This window comes from Scleropages formosus, chromosome 1 (assembly GCF_900964775.1).
Source record: "Scleropages formosus chromosome 1, fSclFor1.1, whole genome shotgun sequence".
In the NCBI taxonomy this organism is placed as follows: domain Eukaryota; kingdom Metazoa; phylum Chordata; class Actinopteri; order Osteoglossiformes; family Osteoglossidae; genus Scleropages; species Scleropages formosus.
The window spans coordinates 47,758,076-47,774,582 of NC_041806.1; the positions used below are offsets into that span (position 1 = coordinate 47,758,076).

General features: G+C 48.0%; 1 protein-coding gene across 1 annotated transcript; it reads right to left on the reverse strand.

Annotated features, from left to right (window-relative positions):
• Positions 1 to 2,786: 2,786 nt before the first annotated feature.
• Positions 2,787 to 15,838, reverse strand: trim54 (tripartite motif containing 54). The gene is made up of 9 exons (XM_029252943.1): positions 15,574 to 15,838; positions 13,978 to 14,150; positions 11,679 to 11,850; positions 9,622 to 9,717; positions 8,905 to 9,138; positions 8,431 to 8,453; positions 8,098 to 8,222; positions 7,844 to 7,949; positions 2,787 to 2,849 (listed from the first exon to the last, which is right to left on the reverse strand). The coding sequence occupies exons 1-8, from the start codon at positions 15,739 to 15,741 to the stop codon at positions 7,867 to 7,869; spliced, it is 1,074 nt and encodes a 357-aa protein (XP_029108776.1). The 5' UTR covers positions 15,742 to 15,838; the 3' UTR covers positions 2,787 to 2,849; positions 7,844 to 7,866.
• Between the last annotated feature and the right edge of the window lie 669 nt (positions 15,839 to 16,507).

Sequence of the window (16,507 nt, forward strand, 5' to 3'; positions counted from 1 at the left end):
ACCCTCTCGCACGCACGAAGCCCCCTCGCCTCGGCAGATTCCTTCCTTTGCGCTCTTCTCAACTAAGTGCCCTCCAGCCACCCATCCATCCCGGCCCAGGTCTTTCTCCGCTCAAGGCCGCAACGCCTCCAGGGCCGGTGCGGGTCTCCGATGTTGCCGGTCGAAGCCCCCTCCCGCTCCGGCCCCCTTTCCGTCGGGGGTCGCGCGACGAGGGAGCGGAACGCGCAGCTGCACCTTCGGAACTTCAGAGCCTCGTCCGGACCTCACCTCCTCCGGCATCCGACCGCCTGATCTCGGCCGGCAAACGGAACCTCTTGCTTCGAATCGCAGTTCGGTTGCTTCTCCACGCCACTCGGCGCCGTCCGTCTCACCGACCAGCCTGCTGTAGGACTCTAGAGCTTTGGTCGCATCCCGTCTCATTCCCTTGACCCCCATAGGATCAGAGGTGTGTGTGTGTGTGTAAACTGGTCTTGGCTGCTTGGTGACCATCCCCTCCTGCTGTTGCCCACTACCAGAATCACATGGTGTCACCGCGCTTCCCAGCATGGTCCATGTGGACCACAAAGCCCATTCATAGAATTATACATGAGAGGAAACATTTAGTGTCAATTATTTCTTTAATTAGTCATTTTCTTGCATCTCAAGTGTTTACCACGTGCACTGTAAAACAAGAGGCTACAGAAGTTTGCCGTTCTGGCCTTTGCATCCACCTTAAATGAACCGAGCTGCGTCCGAACACACAAATCTGGACAGAAGATGCGTGTTTCGTTCAGTCGCACGGCCCGTGTGATTCTGACTGGGTTATTCTTCAAAGTCCCGACTGAATTTTGTATTTTCGGCTGACCGGGCCCGGATCGTGGGGGCCCACGTCAGCTCCTACGTTGTACCGCTGTAAACTGTCGCTTTTGTATATAAAAACAAATTGGTTAATCACAGCTGACCTTTGTCCCTGCAGACGTATTTTGAAATTAAAGTGTCTATAATTTGTCACAGCTGCTGGGGTGAGGATAGTTAGAAGTTTAATACCCACCAGGATTTTAAGGGGGTTTCTAACACTTGGTGTATGTTTCTGCCTATATCAGAATGACAAAAGATGCCGAAAGGGTTTTGGTTCAGTCATTTACGGTTTTGCCTCTTCTCTGCAAAGAGCCTGGTGGCCAGTGAGCAGATCTGCCTTTCCTTGTGAGGGGTGCAGAGAAAGACCAAGGAATGAAATACACAATGACACCAGCAGTGGTGACATGACCAGATGTTTCCTGGCCATGTTGATAATAGGTAATGATGTGCACAGATTGTGTAAAACCTCCTAAAGCCTGAACATCTGAAACAAGAAATCCGTTTGCCAGCCCCAGGACTTATTTATTCTCGTTGTCGATTTAACTTTGTGGAAAAGGAACGGCGAATCGCTGCTTCATTACAATGAGGAAGATCCAGATGCACTTGAAGGTAAATAAAACATTATATGCCCGTGCTGTGGTCCATATAAGCAGGCAGTAATTATTCATTCGTGGGATTTAGTTCAATTAATGATTAAGGAGTTCATTGTAATGCAGCCTCATGACAGCCTTCTCCGCAAAGGCTTAGTGTTCTGTACAGGGAGAGCAGAGCTCAATCCATGTGACTCACGCCGGTCTTCTAAGCTGTACTAGAACAGGCGCTTTGTCTCGAATCTTCGCCGCACAACATCACCTGTCAAAAATCTGCTCCTTTCCCATCTACAGGATTGGGATTTCAGTGAATTCTTGGATATTGACTACTTACATCTCGATTCAGTTTCTCAAGGCTTCTAAAATAACCCAGACCGAATAAAGTATGATAAATCATCCCTCATTAAAACGGCACTAATCGGCACCTAAGTTGCGCCCTAATCCCATCTCACCTACCTGTACCTAGGGTTTCTTGGCCACTTTGTGTCTTTTTTTTTTTTTTTTTCTCCCCAAAATCTGAGCTGTGAGGTCTACCTGGAAGTTCTTCCACCTACTACTATACAAGCATGCATCCAACAGCGGCTATTTTCTTTTCTGCATATTCCTGAAAAATATCCATTATGTGAGCCTTTCATAACTAATTCCAATTGACCTCGGTACATTGAGATATCATTCATAGCAGGTGTGTTACATTGTCTTGTGTGAGAGCAAAAGAAAATTAATTCTTAATTAAAATCTTTTTTAAAAAAAGGAAGCTGGATGATAGAAGTAAATGTCCCTGGGTTTCCAAATGGCTCAGCTGTTGGTTCGAGTCTGGGCTGTCAGTTGCTACTGGGTCATGGTGAGTTCTAGCAGTGGAACAACTTGACTTTGCTGTGCTGCGAAGGGTGGGACAAGAGGCAGGAACCCACCCCTTAACTGCCCTCTGGATGCAACCCGGGTCAAACCATCCAGCACCTGTGGGGCAGATCCAGCAGCGCTGTGCCCTAAATGGTGTCAGTTGACTCAGAATGGCGTGAACGTGAACCTGAGCAGCACACATCAGTAACTCATCTGAGCAGCTGAGGCCAAGATACGACAAACAGAAAGACAAGGAAGTGAATAAATAGGTAAATAAAAATTTCTCTTTACAGGAGAAGCGCTTTTCTAACAAACATCTCTATATGTTACAGGAAACTGGAACTTGTAGGATTATTTTCCCATTAGAGACTTTAGTAACCCTTCGTACACATGGAGAGTGGGAAAGATTGGAGGGCACTGGACCTCATGAGCCGAGTCCCATTGAGTTGTAGCTCCAGCATGATTTAGAAGTAAAGGTGATGGGCGCACTGCAAATGAGAACTGTTTTACCACTTGGTTGTGCTTTAGGGATCATATTAAATGTCCTTCAAACACCTTTTCAGCCTTCATTGAGGGAAAAACCTGTAAAGAACAATAAACAATAAACATGAATTAACAGCAGCAATATGAAAGGACTGTCAGTGTCTCTGTTTCCTGTTTGACCAGGCCTATATACAGCGGGTGGACAAAATAACAGAAATACCAGATGAAAAAGGAGTTAAATTTTGGTGTAATCACAATTACAAACACAGCTGCAAAAGTGAGTCATATTAGATTTATTGCCAATTAGCGGTATGTGTCAGTTATAAAATAGCTCTGAAAATTAGCACTATGATGTGTGAGTTTTCCAAACAACATGAAGGAACTAAGAGTTTAAAAGAGACTTAATTAGTCAGTGCATGTGCATTGGCCACGAAAACTGCTAAAGTACTTCATGTGTCATGGGGAAAAGTCTCAAAAATAATTACAGGCATATGCAAAACATGGACAAACTGCATGAGCAAAGAGAAACAGTGGACATACGTCAAAGCTCACCGACAGGGATGGACAGATACCTCACATGTAGTTGCCAAATGCCACAAAAGTTTAGCCTCAAAAATTACCACAGAATTGAACCAGCACCTCTGTGATCCAGTTTGAACAAAAAGTGTATGCCGTGAGCTTCACAAAGCTGGGATTTATGGCAGGGCCGCATTCACAGGCCCCTTGTATGCAAGGCCAACGCCCAAGACTTATAATCCGGTGTAAGGAGGACAAAACCTGGAACCCTGAGCAATGTAAAAAATGCCTGACAGTCTGATGAGCCCTGTTTCACCGTATTTCCTAAAGCCAGACAGGTTTATGTTTGGAGAAAACCCAAGGATGCTCACAACCCACAATGTCTGTTGCAACTATCTTCAGGGAGTCATTAGATTCGATGGTTGTCCCACATGGTCATACAACAGTCAAGGAAGCAGGTCATTTTACATCACCAGGTGCACCCTATGACAAAAATGCTGTCCCTCTGCGAAATAAGTTCAAGAGTAACTTCATGAACACTAGGATGAAGTCAACCATCTTCCACGGCCTCTCGAGTCACCAGAGTTCAGGAGTGCAGAGCGAGAAGTAGATTGCCACCTCCTTCATCCCTCAAAGAACTTGAGGCTTTTCTTCAATGAAGAATGATGCAGTATCCTACTGAACACGGTTCAAGACCTGTATGACACCATTTCAAGAAGGACTGATGCAGATATGAAAGTAAAGGATGGTCCTTCTGATTAGGCCCTTGATATTAATATATTGTTAGGTGTTTTCACTCTCTATATATGAATATACAGGCATACCTCGATTTATGAAATTATCAGTTGCTGAAAACTGAAGTCTAGTTCCTATTATTTTAAAAACCCTAAACTTTTTTTTTTTTTACTCTAAATATCATTAGAACAAACACCTATATAAATATCAATCCATGATTGAAAGCACATTTACACATTTAATACTCCTGAGAAAAAAGTCACACGTTGCATGAGTGAAGCAGAAGTGCAGTAATCTACTGTAACTGGTGTATCTGCATTCAGAGCTCTCTGTCTATTGGTGTGTTATAAAAGGTGACAAGAGTTGCTTTACAAGAGTGGGGCATTATGGGAAGTGTATGAAATTTCACTGGAGTGTCTGTCAGACTGGGTGTGTTATTTAATTGAATTATTACAGAGAGAGAGTGGAAAAAGAAAGCTGATGGTTTTTCGGGTTATATATGTGCATTTTAGCAGCAGTGCGCAGTTTTAGAAAGTTGCTCACAATAAACAACATACTCATCTGATCCCTGCAAGGTTCATTGCTCATCATGCAGAGAACTGATCAGCTAAAAAGAAAAGTGAGAATTAAAGACACACTGTGAACAAATTTCGTTGTACTGATTAATTGTCGGGGAGGACGTGGTGGCACGGCGAGTGTGGCCGGTGCGTGCTGTGTGGGAGGTCTGGGGTTCGAGTCCTGCTCGGGGTGCCTTGCAGTGGACTGGCATCTTTTCCAGGGTGTGTCCCCTCCCCCTCCAGCCTTGCGCCCTGTGTTACTGCGTTAGGCTCTGGTTCACCTCGGGACAAGCGGTTGTAGACATTGCGTGTGATGTCTCGTTTCATACATAAATCACCGCAATTCTTCACTCTTCAATACAAGGGTCGACAACTGATGCAGAACACCGGAGAGACAGAACGAAATATGCAACTATTCTGACAAACACTGTAATGACAAGGACCAACTTCATTTACATACATGGATACAGCCACAGCTCATCAGATTGCGTGATCCTAACCCTTTAGCGGCATAACCCTTGCCCTTCGGAAAAATGATTGACGGGCTTCTCGTTTTGAGAAATACGGTCCATCGGGCCATTGCGAGTCCGTGTCCGATTGTAATCCGTCTCCATTCGCAACCAGGCGCCTCTCTCTGAGGCCCGCCTGCCTAGGATCTTCATCATGCCACCAGTGGCTGCCCATCAATAAGCAAGAAACGCAGCTTTGTCACTCCTTCCTTGCGCACAACGCCATCAATCAGTCCAGCAGCGGACAGCCAGGGACAAGGTCAGCGCTTCAGAGCAACAGCAGTGTGTCGGTGAGCTCTAAATCACAGCGCCCATAAAACCCAGCAGTGCACCGACATACGGTAATTAACTAACGAGGGGTTAGAAACATCGGCACCGGGTCCTCAGCATTACGTGGAACCTGAACAACAGCGGACATCCCATGGTGCACTGGGGCAGAGCGTACAAACACGGGGCTCCCCTCAGCTCCAAAGAGTCAGTGAAAGAGGTACATCTGCCCCCTGCTGAAATATCGATTTATAGCGGACAGTGACCTTTGGAGAGGGGAGAATGAGCCACTGATGCGAGCGCGCGCACGCACACACACACACACACACACACACACACACGGGAAAGAGACAGAACACACAGCTCTAAAGAGGCTCTCACTCACAATCTTAAAATCATTTCATTTCTGTGCAGAAACACACCGAAAAGAAGTTAAGCCACTGAATGCACCTCTTTCTTAAATAGTGCTGCTATATTTGACCTACTCAGTCAGAGTGAACTTTACAACAGAGTAAATTTTGAAGTATGCTGGTTCCTTATATTATTGAGATATGAATTCTCAAAGGAACCAAAATTTGCCAATTTACTTCTATTTTGTATATTTTAACATATACATTGTCTGAACCGCTTGTCCCATACAGGGTCGCGGGGAACCGGAGCCTACCCGGCAACACAGGGCGTAGGGCCGGAGGGGGAGGGGACACACCCAGGACGGGACGCCAGTCCGTCGCAAGGCACCCCAAGCGGGACTCGAACCCCAGACCCACCGGAGAGCAGGACCCGGTCCAACCCATCGCGCCCCCCATTTTAACATATATTAAATATTTATATTTCTCACTGTAGGAGGGTAAATACCCCTGTTGCACAAATATCATGTACTTGTGAATGCACTACAAATCATATTGCACTATTCCTTCTTAAATACCTCTACTGCACAGTTATTATGTAAGTACTTGTATTGTATAGTTAACTGTTTATAGTATATGTATATTTGCACTAATTTCAGATTATCGACTTAGTAAATTAGTTATGTAGGTCTAAAAGCTGTCCTTAGGTCTAGTGTTGCATGTTTATATTTATGCTTATTTTACACAGCACCGTGGTCCTGCGAGACACGACATTTCGTCCCACTGTATGTCCACACATGTAGTGGAATGACAATAAAGCTTTTAAAAAAAAAAAAAAAAAAGCCATGTGTTTAGCCTCCAAGCTGATAGATGGCGGTAAAGAGCACCCAGAAAGATTATGAGCGTGGGGACCCCCCCCCCTTAATTTAACTCATTTCCACAGTGTTTACAGCTCATGCCTCGTGTTCCCGGGCACTGGTGACCAAGAACAAGACGGACATTGTACCTGTTTATGGGAGACATCAGTCAATCGTTCGACAGAGGTTTGGGGAGATGCACATTTCACGTATTTTATCAGTAATTCCACGTTAGCTTTAATTTCAGTGTAGCTGAAAGAAAATGAAAAAAACTCTACTCAATATTTTTTAAATTTATTATAGACCCTGATCAGCGAATAAATCGAGGAACATCTATTAATAACATTTAATGGCTGTGGCTTAGGGTTAGAGTGACTTTAGAGCTAAAACAAAACTAGCAAATGAATAAAAGACTTACGGTCCCAGCTGAGTCTGAATTTTGAGGAGCCAAATGTACTTATTCATAAATACTAAATTAGAATTTCCTGTTTTCCCCAAACTGAAGGGTCAAGGGTTGGGATGCTGTGGACGGCAGAGTGTAACACAGAGGACAAAGAGAAAGAGGTGATGGAGAAAATTAAGTGTTCGACTTACAAACAAGACAGGAAATGGACATTTGTTCATGACCCAATGCGATCATTACTCGCAAACAACGTGTAAATACCGCAGTGTGGAGGTCATTCAGTCTGACAGTCATCTGTAGTGACATTGCTGACTTTACCACAATTGGTCAGTAGGCCTACAGAAAATCAGAGTTCTAAACTCAATTGAAATCTATTCCAAATTCCAGTTTATTCTATTAGAAATGCGGCCAGCTTTGGTTTTTTTTTTTATGCTGGAAGTTTGCATTTTGACGGCTCGCTGCGCTGTAAAAACAGTAAAAAAGTTCCACAGGAGACGCAGCGGAGAGGGCTGAGTGGTCAGTTTGTTAGAAGAATAAGCAGGACGCCAGATGGTTCTGTCTACAGGACGTTTCCACCGATTCCGAGAGAGAATAAGTACCAAAATAAACTTTCCGTAGCTTAATCAACACGTTTGGCGAGTGCTGCGGCAGGGATGCCGAACTCCCGTAGCGTTGCGCCCGCAACCGCGCTCGTGTGTGTGTGTGTGTGCGCGTGCGCGCCGAGCCGTGCCACACAGTTCGTTCTCAGAATGGACCACAGGCGTTCTGAAGGCAGGTGAAAAGGGGACAGTACAGCTGGCAAAGCAGAAAGCCACGAACAAAGGGTCCAAAGCTGGCTCGCAGTCTGGGAGAAGGTGAGGAGCACACAAGGAGGTGCTGGGGTCAGTAGGCGGAGCACTGACCTGCTGGGAGTCCCATACAGAGGCTACAGTCTCCCAGATTCTCCAGCCAGGTCAGGATGGGACTCCGGTTCTTCCCCACCATCCCCTTCTTCCTCATCCTCAGGCACTGTGACAGAGAGGCACCACAAAGAACTGTCACTGTGAGGAAAGAGTGTTGTGTGCATCTGTGGGGCAGAGGGAGGAGCTTGGGAAAAGGGGGTGGGACTTGTGAGTATATAATGGGAGGAGCCTGAGCGGTAGGACACGCCTCTCACCTGCCTGGAAATCGATGGCCCGCAGCCCGCTGGTGACGGCGTCACTGTCGATGACGAAGTGCGCCATACTCTCGTAACCGGGCTCCGTGCGCTCGATAGCGGAGGTCCCGGCAGCATCCCCGATCCTGCCGAGGTCACAGCCACATCACAGTTCTGCCGTGCAAATCGGATTTCATGTCTGCAATTCACTTTGGACAAAGTGTCAGCTAAATTAATAATATTTAAAAAATTAATCCTGATGTAAACAAACTGTATGTCAGCATCAATGAAAGCATCTGCAGGTAAATAGAATGAAAAATGCCATGAAGCATGAGAATAAAGAAGGTGACTTACTTCTGGAACACCTCCTTCGTGTTCTGTGGGACAGGAGAAGAGATGATGGTTAGCAAGGGGAGGAGATGATGGCCCTCCGAAAGGGTTTTGGAACACCGGCCCCGCTGGGGGTGAGGAGGCGCCACGTATGGGCTACAAACACCTCTGGCTGCGGGCGGAAACCAGCATCTGAAACATTTTGGATCTACTCTTGGGTTTTGCCGCTAGAGTAAGTTCCAGGAACTTGGACCTCATGGCTTGCGCTGCTGATTGATCTGATGAATTCGGCTCGCAGTCGCCTTTACGGGACTCAAACCAACAAGTATTTCGGTCAGAGGCCCCGTTCCTTAGACGCTGTGTCACCTGCAACCTGCCACGAGAACTCTTTAGCAGGAAGGTCGTGCAGCGTGGAGGAGCGCGTAACGGGGCACGGCGGGAAAGCGGCCAGGGCTCGCGGCGCAGGTGTCGACGGGGGCGTGTCCGTGGGACCCGCACCTGCAGGAAGACGGCCATCTGCGGCTCCTCCATAGACCGGATGGCGTCCTCCACCAGCTTGACCGCCGCCTCCAGGTGGTCGCCGTGGCGACGGATGAGCGCGCGCACGTGGCCCAGCTTCTCGTCCTGCTCCTGGCTGATGCGCCGCACCAGCTCCTGTTTTCGCTCCTCCATCACAGCGTAGAGGGCGTCGAACCCGGAGCACAGCTGCTGTTTCTGCCGCCGGCCGTTCTCCTGCGGACGCGAGGAGGGCCGGTGCTTGTTAGTACCCACCCGCCGTAACTGACATCGGTTCAGGAAAATACCGCAGGGAAACATGCAGCATTGCCTTTCCATCGCCTCTCCTCTGCTCCATTATTATTATCATCATCATCATCATCATCATTACTATTAAGGTAGTGCAGCTGTTAATGTTACTCTATAGAAAAGTTTAACAAAAAAGGGAAGGCAACGACTACTGTAGTACCCTTGAGCAAGGCACTTACCCTGAATTACTCCGGCAAAAATGACCCAGCTGTCATTTTTTTGCATTCGAACCGAACACCGAAAGAAATGGTGCCAATTAAATTAATGCAAATATAAAAGGGCGCCGCACGTACATAGTTCTGTCCACGATAACAGTTGTTCCTTTTTACCGGAGCAGTTCAGGGTACCTACTGAAGCGGAAGGCACAAGAGCAGCGTCCCTCCTGGGACTCGAACCCGCAGCACCGCTAACCTCGACGGTCTTGCCGATGTCCTCCAGCTGGCTGATGAGTGCCTGGACGCGGTCGTTGCTGGCCACCAGCATGGCGATCCCGTCGCTGAGCTCCGCCTGCAACACAGGCCGTGGCGCCAAATGCTCTCAGATGGGGGAACGCTGAGCGGGGGCTTCGTCTGACCCTGCGGGGTTCCCTTCCCTTTAGGTAGCTGTACCTCCGACCCTCCGTCAAATTGCGATACATCCATCCGCTCATCTAGACAATTTCGGTAACCCCCTTGTCCCGAGTAGGGTCGCGGCGCGCGGATCCTATCCCGGAAGCATTGAGCGCGAGGCTGAGGGAGGGACACCCTGGACGGGACGCCAGTCCATTGCAGGGTAAATGTGATATAGGGCTGTAGATTCAGTACGGGACATATTAACGGATGTAAAAAAGAGCCTTGTTGCATTATGCAGAAAAATGGAGGAGCCGCTCATTGTTTATGTGAGAAAGGCAGCATGAAGCACTGGGAAAGGTGACCTATTACTCACTGCAGGGTGACATATGGCACGCGCCCAGAGCTCGCAGTGGAGCATGCTGACACCATTAGTCACAGCTTGCTTGGGTATCTAGCGGCCGGAGCCAGCAGAGGCGGTGGCGGTAGTGGCGGCGGCGGTAGTGGCGGCGGCGACTGAAGTCCACACACGCAGAGGATCTCCCTCCTCAGCCACCCCCTGCCGCGGGCGCTCGGCGCACCCCCTTTGCTGCATCGAATCAGGACACCGAGAACAGCGAAGGACTTGCTTAATTTGGCCACCGTACAGCAGACGCGCGTCCTGAGCTGGCCATCTTCTTCGTACCCAGAAGGCAGCGCGGACCAAACACGCGGTCGGGCTACTCGGCTGTGGTCCATATTAAAATAAAAACTCCAAAGTCACTTTTGCCACCAGGTCACAATAAATACGGAGCTTAATAACACAGACATTATTTGCAGGTTGGATTCCATAAAAATCTGAGGTAGCAACAGTTAAAAATATATATATATATATATATTTTTTTAACTATATTTATCAACTTCAAACTACATTAAAAGTTCAACGACTGAAAATAAAAATATTTTGCTGCACAAAGGGGGATGTGGAGGTGCAGCGGGTTTGGCCAGTGTCTGCTGTGTGGCGGGTCTTGGGTTCGAGTCCTGTTTAGGGTGCCTTGCGGCAGACTGAGGGGTGTGGTGGCGCAGTGGGTTGGACCGCAGTCCTGCTCTCCGGTGGGTCTGGGGTTCGAGTCCCGCTTGGGGTGCCTTGCGACGGACTGGCGTCCCGCCCAGGGTGTGCCCCTCCCTCCTCGGCCTTGCGCCCTGTGCTGGTGGGTCAGGCTCTGGCTCACCGCGACCCCGCTCGGGACAAGCAGTTATAGACGTTGGTTGGTCGGCTGCACGAATTCCTCTTCAGTCCCGACTGCTCACCAATTCATCCCATAATTGCATGCAACATGAGTCGTAAACAGCGTGGGAGTGAGTTGAATAAGGGGCTCCCTCAAGCTGGTGCTGTTTTCGTGCTCTCTGCTGCCATCTATTGACCCGGAGGGGAAAAACAGCTCGTGCTCGCTCAGTAAGCCCTCTTTTTGCAGGCAAGGGAGGGAAATCCTCGATGGCTCCGGCGAAAACGGTCAAGACCTCCCGCAGTTCAGGACCCGAGTTGAATTGCTCTGAAAAAAAGTCTTTCATTGAGAACTTTTGAACTAAAACAGGACAGCCGGTAGCACGGTGGTTAGACCAGCTGCTTTTGAATCTAAAGGTCCCAGGTTCGATCCCCACCTCTGGCTGTAGTACCCTTGAGCAAGGTACTTACCTTAAACTGCTCTAGTGAAATTACCCAGCTGTATAAATGGGTAAATAATTGCAACCTTAACATTATAAGTTGCTTTTGGGGAAAGCGCCAGCAAGATGCTGAGCTTCGGTTGCCATCGCTCCGAGAGGCACAGAAGCAAAATTCTGGCCGGAGATGACATTTGGTTTACGTGTACAAACTGGAGGGGATGGTCTGTTCCGTATCCACACGATGGCGGACGTGCGGTTCGGGGGCAAGGCGGATACCTTCTGCCTCTCGTAGACGGCCTGCAGCGGCGCCACCTGACAGTCCCTGTGCGCCCCAAACACCTTGCACATGGAGCAGGTGGGCGTCTCGCAGCTCAGGCAGTAGATGTTGATCTTCTCGTCCACGTGGTCTTCGCACATCATCCGCTGCTCCGACTTGAGCTGGACCGGCCTTTGGGGGGAGGTGAAGGAGGAGGACAGGCGGAAGTTCCGTCCAATCAGAACATGTGATGGAACACAAACCCTACCTGCCTATGACCATCTTTTGAGAGAGGATGGTGGCCTGCAAAAGAAATCCGGCCGGAGGTCTTCAGGAGATCACACAGGGTGAGCAGCTGCCGGTCTTCAAGACTGACAGGTCCTTACCCAATAACCTACTGTGTCTCATACTGGAGGGTTTCTTTATTATTATTCTTTTTTTTCTTTAAAACACTTTTTTCATTTTTTTTTTTTTTTAAACTTTTCTTCATTATTTGTACATTACTTTCTATAATATTTACTTTTGATTATATTTAAATCTGATTTACTTTTATTTTTTATTATCTACATGGAATTCACCTTTTTACAACGTGTATCACTTGAATGCATTTCCTTATATGCCTGAGATATAACCGGCCGTTTCCGCAAGACAGCACTCCAGCTGCTGGTAAAATTCTACTTGCTCTCCGGTTGGTGAAGGACATCCTGAGAGGTTTCTGTGTCTGTTGTAAGGCGTTAAGACGGTTTTGAAGACTATAAAAAGAAGCAGGAGAATCACGTCTTTGTTAGCTTTACTGGGTGTAATTATCGAAACGCCAAATAACCTGAAGCTGAAAAAAGATCAATTCCAACAGCATCTGATTTTCCCCTGAAACACAGACAGCTGTGGGAACATGTGGCCCTGAGATTCACAGTGCTGAGTCTCTACTAAATAGAGAAGCAGTGTGCTGTTCAGGGCTGCAGGTGGCCTAGTGGTTAACGCTGCTGCATGCTCTTCAAGGACACGGGTTTGAATCCCTGCTGTTGATCAAGGTAATTACCCAAAAATGATGCACTAAAAATTACCCAGATGTACAAATGCATTATAGGCGGCATCATTACACACACACACACACACACACACACACACACACACACACACACACACACACTTAAAGTTGCCTTGGTTGAAGGTGTCGGAGAAATCAATTAATATTCATCCTAAAGGAACCATTGACTGTTCTCTTGCAGTGCAGATTAAATCATGAGTGCTCATCTGCTCTAACATAAGGAATAGATTAGACGGGTTATTGAACCAATGTATAAAAGTTCATTCAATTGGTAAAATTACAGCAATTTGTGCAAGTATTTATGGTTCCTTGACTGGGTGTGTGTGTGTATGTGTGTGAGAGAGAGAAATCTGCTTTTTTTAAACTAAAAGCCCTGAAATGCAGCATCTAGTGACACCTAGTGGAAGGGAGCTTAAAGTGCACCTGAGAAAATGAGGATTATTCATGAAAAAAACCAACCAGCAACACAGGTGGTGTAATGTGGCCTTCTTAAACCAAGTCACAGCCTGGAACCCAAGACCACAGACTACGAGCTGAGACCCAACACCAGACTGGCTCATAGCCACTTCCTGTGCTGCTTAAACTTTCCCACCTTTCACTCCCTGGGCCAAGAAAGAGCTAGAGCCCGGAGGTCTGGGATCTCTGATCACGGCTGGACACGGAGCTCCTCCAGAAGGAAAAGGAGGAAAATAATAATGAAATGAAGACAGTGTGTAAAGAGAGCAGAGGCTGCCTGGAGGGGAGGAGAAGGAAAAAAAAAAAACACATATCCTGTATCCTGTCCTACAACACACACTATGGGACTCCGGTCACAAACAGACATGACTCAGTGTTTACTGAGGAGCTGAAAGTTTACAAGTTATATTTAGTACAGTGCGAGTAGGATGAGCCACTGGGAGAGAGTAAAATTTCCTGTCTCCAATCTGTGTTCATAGCACAGCCAAAAAATTAAAATAGAAATCAAAAGACATTAGACAAAAAATAAATTGGGGCCCTGGTGTGTGTGTGTGTGTGTGTGTGTGTGTGTTTCCTGCTGAATGTTTCACTGGGGAGCCATGAGGACCAACATAGCTGCTGCTGCCTTTGGACCCAAAGGTCACAGGTTTAAATCCCACCTCTAGGCTGTAGTACCCTTGAGCAAGGTACTTGCTCCAGTAAAAATTACCCAGCTGTATAAACAGGTAAAAGAGTGTAAATCAATGGAGGAAAGCGTCAGCTACACGGATGAATGTAAATACGATGTTATGGAAGCTCCTGGCTGCTGTTCTTACCTACTGGACTCCTGCTTGTAGATGTCGATGATGTTCTCCACCAGCAGGTTGCGCTGCAGGCCGAAGACGCCGTGACGGTCCAGGACCACCTCGTGGCGACAGGACGGGCAACGGAAGCGCCCCCCAGCAGACATGGCTGCAGACCCCCGCGACTGCCACAAAGGGTTTGCAGCCTACAGAGAGGAAAGGACATGAGCACATTGTCCAGCACGCAACATTATTGCAATATAGTGACTATATTGCCACACTGTTGAGTGCAGCGCCCCCTGGTGGAAGAACTCTGCACATATTTGGTTCGTTCATATACTGTATTTTATCAATTAGATAATGTATACGAAATGTAAATTTACCCACTTAGCTGACACTTTCTCCAAAGCTATTTACAGTGATAAGGTATTTACAGTTATTCACCCATTTATACAGCTGGCTAATTTTCAGTGGAGGAATTTAGGGTAAGCACCTTGTTCAAGGCTACTACAGCCAGAAGTGGGAATCGAACCTCCAACCTTCGGGTCCAAAGAAAGCAGCTCTAACCACTACGCTACCAGCCGCACGATTACAGAAATGATACGATCACAGATTTTGAAAAGAAATCCCGTTTTAACTTATTTTGGTCAAAAAAGTCACTTTTACCATAAAGCCGAATGTTTACATTTATTTATTTAGCTGACACTTTTCTCCAAAGCCACTTAGAGTTTTTTACCCATTTATACAAGTAGGTAATTTTACTGGAGCATTTTAGGGCGATTACCTTATTCAAGGGTACGACAGCTGGGGTTGATATTATCTAAGCACAGAGCCAAGGAGCAATGATTGGTACCTTATTATTAACACTTAGCCTTACTGTGTTAAGACTGGTACTCGAAACACACCGATGGAGCTGAAACCGGTGGGAGAAAAGCCAAGCTTAGGGTCCCCTGGGCCGACGGGCCAACATCTCACTTCGGAACCTTTCCCGACATCTTCGACTACAAAATCACTGCTTTTTAAAAAAAATTGTCATCTTTATCACCCTTTCACACTTCTGTTCCGAAGACGGCGCCTCGCTGACCTTAACGGTGCCCCAGAGCTCAGGGAAGAGGACACCGACACTGGGACGAATGAGGCGGTGAGGACAGCCTGCTGGGAGATGGCTGAGTAGCCCCCACCCCCATACCATCCTTGGGCGGGGGGCAGCTGATTGGGATTGACTGTTAAACCAACAGTTCCTCCCCCCACCCCCTCCTGCTTTCTGATCCATTGTAGAGCTGAGCTTTAACAGTCATACCGACCAAACCGCACTCAAAGCCATCGTCCTGGATCGTCGACCGCAGAGTTCCGGTTTTCGGCCCAGGAGAAGCACTGCCGTCACACCCTTGACAAACCTACGTCGCAGCAGCTGCTTGAACATCAGCCCTTTGGAAACTTTCGATCTGAAAACTTCGTGTCGCCGCAGAGGTGCAGCGTGACCCATCGTTACGCCGCACGGGACCCGGCGAGCGTTGCGTCACAAACCCGAAGCATCTCCCCATGCTTCCCGGGAGCCGTAAGGGTGATCGCGATCAGCGTAGCTCAGCCGTTCGCTCGTTTCCGAGAGTCTATCCGAGCGGCGGGTACCTGGAAGATGTCGTTGGCGCATTTCCTGCACAGGTTGTGCTGGCAGGGCAGGATGACCACAGGCTTGGTGAACATCTCCAGGCAGATGGGGCAGATGAGCTGCTTCTCCAGGCTGTCCATCGGAGCGGAGTCCGCCGCCAGCGGCTTGTGAGCTGGCCCAAAGTTCATCTCTGGCACCCCCGAGAAGCGTCCCGGTACGTTACGGCCCGTCCTCCTCGGCAGAAGTGCCCCGCTTGAGCCCTCTACCCTCCTGCCCTCTCCAAGAACCGCCCCTCCCACAGAGCACCCAAGTAATTTCAGCTCCGGTTTGTTCTGGGTTGGGTTACTGTGCAAACCTTTCAGCGCAAAACTTCCCAGGCTGATGCCGCTGCAGTGGAGACAAGGAGTAAAGGGTATGGTTGGGAATTTGGGGGGAGATTCCAACCTCCATTTTTAGCCTTGAAATATGATAAGCTGGCAGCCGTTTGGCAGCCGAAGCGGAGGAACATTCTGCGGGTTTGGACCAACCCCCTTCGCCCTCCAGCAGGGGCAGCAGGGTGGGTTAGGGGGCTCAGGGATGCTGGCGCCACTGACTTGGAGAGCTAAAAGCAAACATGGGACATCCACAGTGTCTCTTTCCCTCACACAAACACACACACAAAGGAGATTCACAGGGAAGAGGACTCGCTCACAGCCACCTGACCTCCCACAAACTACCATCCTACATAGAGACACAGGATAAGAAACAAGTCACCCTGTAGATGAGCGATCACTGTATTACTTGTGAGAACAAGACTTTTAATTGCTCTTATTACATTTATTATTCATCTAGGAGATGTTTTTCTCCAAAGCGGCATACAAGCTGGGGTCGTACACGAAAGTACATCATCAACAAAGAGCTTTACACACACACACACACAGCGTGCGACAGTGGGAAGGGTGAGGTTTGGGTTGA

What these genes read in the sequence shown, in the direction of transcription:
- trim54 (XM_029252943.1), bottom strand. Translation starts at nt 15,741, where the DNA reads ATGAACTTTGGGCCAGCTCACAAGCCGCTGGCGGCGGACTCCGCTCCG. An exon ending in ACGAAGGAGGTGTTCCAGAA is followed by an intron (nt 8,223 to 8,430) that starts GTAAGTCACCTT and finishes TGACCTCGGCAG; the next exon opens with GATCGGGGATGCTGCCGGGA. An exon ending in GGCCATCGATTTCCAGGCAG is followed by an intron (nt 7,950 to 8,097) that starts GTGAGAGGCGTG and finishes TCTCTGTCACAG; the next exon opens with TGCCTGAGGATGAGGAAGAA.